General features: G+C 45.3%; 1 protein-coding gene across 1 annotated transcript in view; it reads right to left on the minus strand.

The window, feature by feature from the left end:
* Nucleotides 1-5,830, minus strand: part of EDNRB (endothelin receptor type B) — a 22,777-nt gene extending 16,947 nt beyond the window's left edge. Inside the window, exon 1 of the mRNA XM_007466795.1 lies at nt 5,115-5,830. Within this exon, the coding sequence (XP_007466857.1) occupies nt 5,115-5,600 (486 nt within the window). The 5' untranslated portion in view covers nt 5,601-5,830. The remainder of the gene's footprint in view (nt 1-5,114) is intronic.
* Nucleotides 5,831-7,304: the final 1,474 nt, after the last annotated feature.

The following is a 7,304-nucleotide window of genomic DNA, read 5'->3' on the forward strand; positions in this document are numbered from 1 at the left end:
GGAATGTCTGACTACGTGACAAGGTCACTTCGCTCCAAACTCACTTGAGGGTTCAGTGAAGCAAGTCCCATTTTGACATACCAGCACTTTAATGTTACACGTACCCCACCTTAAGTAGTTAAACGTTAAAGGTCAGTAGTTATGCTTCTCAGAGCTATGAAGGCAGCCTCTTTTTTTGTTTTCTTTTTGTTTTTTTTTTGCTTTTTTTGTTTTTTGCGTATGCGGGCCTCTCACTGTTGTGGCCTCTCCCGTTGCAGAGCACAGGCTCGAAGGCAGCCTCTTTGACTCTAATAGTAGCCTACGAAGTCTTAATAAGAAAACCATCTAGAGGCACTCCAACGGGTCACCAGCTCAATTTTTAGAAAGCTCTCCATCACCACTAGACATCTGATTATACTTGGATCCTTGTCAAAGTCTGCCCATGTAGATATCTGTCATCAGTTTCCAAGGAGATTTGTTTTCAAACTCAATTTGCTTACACATAAAGGAAGCTATATTTATGTTATTTATTATATTTATATTACATTATATTTATGTTAACTATATATCTATTGAGTCAGTTATTCCATGCAAATATAGTACAAAGAGAGTGAACTTGTTATAATTTAAAACTCATTGTTTGCTCAAGCATTTTTAACTTCTTAAGATGTTAAGAGAAGTTAAAGAAATTTTAACTTCAACCTGCAATCAAGGCTTGTTAAAAATCACGGCTAAACTAAACCAACTAACCAAACAACCACCACCAACAACATAAAAAACTTGACAGCATCTACAAGTATACCCAGCTCTTCCTATACAGCTTTGACATTGGTGCTACTCCAACTTACTCTAGGCTCCTATAGGCAACAAATGTCTAGATTATTCCATTCACTTTAGTCTACACAGGAATGGCACAATAAGTAGCTTGTGAATAAGGAGATATTCATCTTCACGTCAGATGCTTAAACACTGGTTTTGGGGTCAGGTACATACATGGACCATGTACATACTGGCATAGTGACCCATGTATGTATTAAAGATAGACACTGATACATATATATGTATATGGAGATGTTACATAAAATAGTGATTCAAACTAAGAGTACAACAATAATTTTGGGGTACAGTATGGCAATATCTATCAAAATTACAAATGCACATATCCTTTGATTCAATCATTCTAATTCTAGAAATTTACCCTTCAGATACAGTCACACATGTGTGCAAAGCCATATGGGCAAAGATGTTATTTGTAGTCATGTTTATAATGGCAAAAGCTGAAAAAAGAAACCCCAAGTTTCCATTCTTATTCACACACACACACTCACACACATCCTAATAACATTTATTACTGGCTTACTTTGTGCCAGGTACTGCGACCAATGATATTCACCTATGTACTTATGCATCTATACATTCTTTATAACATTTAATATATTTATATATACATATATATACATATATATTTTTAAACATCCTTTTTGGAAGCTTGCTTTTTCATTTTTCATCTGGATGCTTTTATGTAATGCAGTGACAGCCCTAGTGTGCGCTGCTGAGAAGGAGAAACGAGGCTTTTATTTCCAGCAGGTTCTCATGATTATCTGAAGCTCTTTTAGAGCTTCGATTTGCTGAGTCTCCCACAACATCGATCTCTCAGGATTGCCTCCTTGACACAGGAGCCCTGGTGAAAAGACTGTCTAGAAGTTTCCAGAGAAACAGTTCCCTGAGGGAGTCAGAGCAGAGTAGACACATTCCCTGGGCTTTGTCAGCCCTCACAGCAGCCTCTCCCTGTGAAGTCCCATCCCGTTCTACAGCCGCATCAAGGAACATGGCTTCCCGCCATATCTATGACATTTTGTGGTTTGTCAACTTTACTGAACTCTAGATTTACTGAAGTCCAGATTAATGTAATAGATTCACGTTGATGTTTCTGGGCCTGTGGGTAAACCAACAGAGGAGCTGCGGGATTCTATGAACCCTCAGAAATTGTGAATGTACATTATAGTATCTATTAATTATAATGTATACATAAATTATCTATTTATATATTAATTATATATAACATATAAGATGGATAATTAACTGGGTTCTCAAGAGAATAATAACATCCCACAAAAACAAAATTAGAAATTACTAGTTTAGAGATTCAAGTCCCCCACTTTAGGATAAATTTAAATGGCACTCATAATTCACTTCAATTGCTTTGTAGGAAGTATAATACTTGACTACTCTGAAATTATAAATGCATTTTTTGTAACTTATATGGTGTCATAATTATTTAAGGGAAAATGGCTTTTAACTAGCCCTGGATTAGGTGTTTTTGTAAATAAAGCCTTTAGAATAACAAACAGTGATATCAATATTATACATTAAGGATCATCTGAAGGGGATTTCAGGAGATAGAAATCTTCAGATGACTCAGATTAAAACTGAAAATGCTTACCAAGTATCCTACCATGTAGTAGTGTGTCCCGTAATTGCAGCACTGCACTGAAATGAGGTCCTAACAATACTCCAGGTTGGAGAAGGGCAATCTATGCTCATCTCACTCTGTGCAGGGGGCCAGGAGGACCACGGGTTCTAGGGCCAGAAGGCCTGGGTTCAAGCCCTAGTTTCATCACTTTCTAGTGGTGTGACATCGACCTTCTAGTGGTGTGACATCGAGCAATTTACTTCTTTACCTCTCAAAAATGTAGTTTCCCCATAAAACAGGGGTGATAACAATACTCCTTCCATAGGGTTTGCTGCAGTGGTTTAATGAACTAAACCAAGTACTGAGTACATAATAAATGGTAGCCATTATTGTTATATTATATCTCAAGTGACACATATTTATGCACAATATAAAAATAAACCAAAAGCCACTATGTAGGATTTACTGATGGCAAACCTAGTGATGGGACCTAATTCTATGTGATGGATTTGTTCATGACCAAAAAGGATGATTACATGGCCAGATTTGTAATGACTCAGTTTGTTTATTTCAGAAATAGAAACACAGCTTTAACAGACTGAATGGTTTCAGGCAAAACGTTGTAACTTCCTAGGGAAATCGTAAAGAAATTTGAAAGGAAAGGAAAAGCTGTGTGTCCTTTGGGAGCAGGATAGTCTCTGGCTTATCGAATGTAATAATTTAGCCAGACAGAGAAAGATGGTCCTGGAAGAGCTGTGATTTACATCTGATCTGGAGGCAAAATGTCTTCAATCCAACCTTCCATACAGCACTTCATCTGCTGGCTGACTTAGGAGGGTTTCTAAATGGGCTGACCATGTGGGGTTTCCTGGGACCTTCCTAAACAATCTTTCACAAAACTCTGTGCAAGCCTAGCAAAACTAGATGTAATCTCCCTTTTCAGAAGAATCTTATCACTTATTTAAAACTTCTCACAACACCTTGTACTCTAAAATTTCTCAAGTCAGTTTTGACGAATTGAATTGAAATTCTCCTGCCACATTGGAATGGTAAGACTTAGTCTGTAGGACTCCTAAAATGGGTTCCTTCTGGCCCTAATGGAGCTGTGACTGCATTTAAGGCACCCATTTCAGCCTGTGCTTCTCCCAGGAAACCCTCAGAGTTCACAAGAGCTGGTAGCCATGCAGGAATTTAAGATTTCATCTATTAATCCCTCATTTCTGGGAGTGTTGCCCTCTAGGACCTGGAACCTAATCCAAATCCTGTCTCTAAACCTCAGAAATCTCTAGAATTCCTTAATGTATGCCTTGTTGGATTAGGATTTCCAGAGATTCATAAAAGGCAATTTAAAGGCATGCCATCTGGTGACTTCTCCTGCCACAAAGATCAAAGTATCTCCCCCAATCCTTTCCTAAACCAACATGCCTTTTCTTTCCCTTGTACTGAGCCCAGGACTAGCTTTAGGCAAATCCCCAAAGTACATTCCCGGTCCCTTACACTTTTGATTCTGTTTTTATGCATGACTTCCTATTGCTGGTTACGATGGGGAAGCAGAGTTTTAACAAATTTGCACCGCCCTTTAAAATTTTCCAGCTCTTTCACTTAGGCTATTTTTCTTAACACCGCAAAACCCCGGTCGGTGGGCACTAGAAACTTTATTGTAGAGTTGAGGACGCTGAGGCCCAGAGATGTTGGGAAGTGTCCAGAGTTTCAAAGCGGGAGTCAAAGAGTATAGGGGTTTGCGTCCTGCCCTAGCTCTTCAAGCCCGTTCCCTCTGATGACTGCCAGTAATCACACAATGATGTTAGCTACTGAAACTGTTCGAGACCTTATGTTCAGTGTCCTTGGTCTTGTCCACAAAGTCATTGATGGGGTGCAGTTTGCACTTTGGAACCTGACAGATTGAGCCTGATTCTCTTCACCTCAATCACTTACTCACTGTGAGACCTTGAACATCCTATCATCTGTTAAATGGAGTAATGTCTACTCATGGGTTGTCAGAAGGAGTAAAGGAAAGTAACACATCTATCCCAGCGCTTGGCCCATCGTAGGCATTCAGTAAAGGGTAGGTACAGTATGGTCATTCACAGCAGGTGAACTGTGTTTTCCCACTCTCCTGTCTGGGTCTCTTTCTTCTAGGCCGTTTGTCTCCTAGAAACCTGTTCGAGCCCCTCTACTGTTAGGGTCCTTTAAGAAAATGCTTCCCAAGGTTAGTATGCATTTGAATCACCTAGGTATTTTAAGATGCAGATTCTGATTTAATAAGTCTGGGTTGGACTTGCAGTTCTAACAAGTTCTCAGGTGATAACAATCCTGCCAGTCCGTGAACCATCAGTTTCTGAGTAGAGAGAATGTACCTTGTGAGCTGGATTTAGGGACAAGGTCCTTCAGGACCAGTGGTTCTCAAAGCTTACGTGCAGGGCTTGTCAAAATACAAACTGCTGTGCTTCACCCAGAGTTTCTGGATTAGTAGGTTTGAGGTGGGGCTATAAGATGTCATTTCTAACAAGTTTCCAAGTTATGTTTATGCTGCTGGTCTGGGGACTATGCTTTTTCCAGGCTTAGCAGTGGGCTACTGAAACCAGAAGGCTATTTGGTTCCAATGATTACTGACTCCTAGGAAGGGATGGATCTTCGTGACTAAGCTTCCTGCAAAGGCTCTGGCATCTCCCCCTTCCTAACGGTGTGCCCTCCCATTGCAATATTAGCAGGCACCCTTTACCTTGTAGACATTGATGGGGATATCAATGACGATGTGCAGCAGGTCTCCCAGGGCCAGGCTGGCTATCAAGATATTAGGGCCGTTTCGCATGCACTTGTTCTTGTAAATGATTCTCAGCAGTGTGGAGTTTCCGATGATGCCCAGCACGAACACTAGGCAGGACACCACCGTGTTGATGTACTTGAAAGTCTCCTTGATCTCGATGGGTCTTTCGCACGGAGGCGGGGGGAGGGTGCGCCGTGGGGTTCCCGCCATTCTCCCTCCTTTCGGCATCTGCGGAGATGGGGACGACCGCTGCACGCTGGTGTTGGACCCCCTGGGCCAGGAGGTCTTAGTTGGGGGCGCCATTATCTCTCCGGCCCCCAGAAGTGGCGGAGTGGCCCCGGCCGGCGGGAATCCCCTCTCTTCAGCCTGGGCCCCCACCACGCCGCAGGCAAGGATCAGCGCCAGCAGGGCGCGTCCGCACAGGCTGGGCAGCGGCTGCATGCTGCTGCCTGCTCCAGGGGGAGTCGGGTGGCCACTCTTCAGCTTTCAGTCTGGAGATCAGCAAGGGAAGGAAGACGGGACACCCGGGTCAGCTACCCCAGCCACGCCCCTGCAAGCGGCTAGCGCAGAGCGCCGCCGCGCCCGCACTATCCGCGCGCAAAAGTAACTCAAGTTTGCGCGCCAGTGGGGGGACTCTGGCGCGTGTGACCCGCCCGAGCCCGTCTCCTGCCCTTCCAGAGCCAGCTTTCGCTGGTTTTTCTCCCCTGCGTTTCCCGAGGGGTAAATGACTCGCAGTGGGGTGGGGTATTCTGGAAGGGGTGTGACAGGGAGAAAAGGATGAGTGTCTAGAGCAAAGCTTTGAGCTCCTGTTGTGCCCAGAGGGAGACGTGTGTGTTCGTTCTGGCTAAGGGCGCGTGGGGACGGGGGAAAGCAAGGCACCTAGAGGCCAAGGGATGTGCCAGTCTCTGCATTTGACTCCTCAGGAACCCGGATACCCTGTGTCTGGACGCCAGGACTCCTTCCTCCCCGCGGGTGAAAGCAGCTACTTCCCGGCTGCCTGCGCTCGGGCTCCCCCGGACCCCCCACGAGTGTGCCGGCTGACTCGGAAAATCTCTGGGACATCTCAGTCCTGATTGGGGGAGTATCTGCATTAACGCGGAAGCTTCTGTGCCCTCCAAGTGGCTTCAAACACTCACGCGCTCTCCTTCGCTCCAACCCCATTGTAATTCGCTGTAAACCATACATTAAAAAACAAAAAAAATCCCCAAACAAGTAATCCAAGCTGAAGCCCCGGGATAAGGTTCAATCACTGATTTTAATTCAACACCAAGCCAGAACTTTTACCTCGCGGACCGGACGCGCCAGGCGCAGAGGGACCAGCGGGGACCTCCTTCCCGGGACGCACTTGGCTCGCAGCTGGGTCCCAGGCTACCCTGGAGCAGAGCGCGCCTCCCTTCAGCTGCGGGCGGATCTGGCTCTGACGAAACGCTGAGGGAATGCCTGACCGTGTAGCCTCCGCAGCTTGCTCGGGATCCTTGCTGTCCCTAGACAAGTACCTTTATTCATTCGTCCCTTCCCCATCAATCACCGCCAGACTCCTCCCGCCTCTTGCGACCGCGCGGCAACCTTTCCCCTTGAGCGACGCCCGGACTGCATCAGCAGGACCTGCCCGCGGCCGCAGAGGGCAGTCCTCGGCCCACGACGCGTCCTGGGAGGCTGTGGAGTTGTCATGGTTCTCAGTTCTTCAGATGATGAGCCTAAACCAAGGGCAAGTTTTCACACACCCCGCGACGCTCGAGGCTTCAGACTAGAACCGGGCTCTGAATTAAACGTGTTTCAAGCCCGCTAGGACTTTTCAGAGAAAAGTTAAGTATCCCGCCGTGATACCTAAACCTTGATTAGTTGTTGGGAGGGTCGGGGAGAGGCTGCTTTTGTTTTGCCCTTCAGTTTCAAGTCCGCATGGGTCCCCACCCACACGGAAGAGCACGATCCTTTCTTTTCAAGCCCTGTCACTGCCCTAGGAGAGAACTAAAATTCCTCCTTCATTTTCTCTAGCAGAGGCTCTTCTCTCTTCCTGCGATCTCTTGAAGCGTTATTGTCAGCCTATCTCTGGATTTTATTACTGTCGAAGGACCCGATACCTATGGGGGGCATGAAAATCATCAGAGAGCTGCCATTCAAATTTAGAATATTTATTTATGAGGC

This window comes from Lipotes vexillifer, unplaced genomic scaffold (assembly GCF_000442215.2).
Source record: "Lipotes vexillifer unplaced genomic scaffold, Lipotes_vexillifer_v1.1 scaffold19, whole genome shotgun sequence".
In the NCBI taxonomy this organism is placed as follows: Eukaryota; Metazoa; Chordata; class Mammalia; order Artiodactyla; family Lipotidae; genus Lipotes; species Lipotes vexillifer.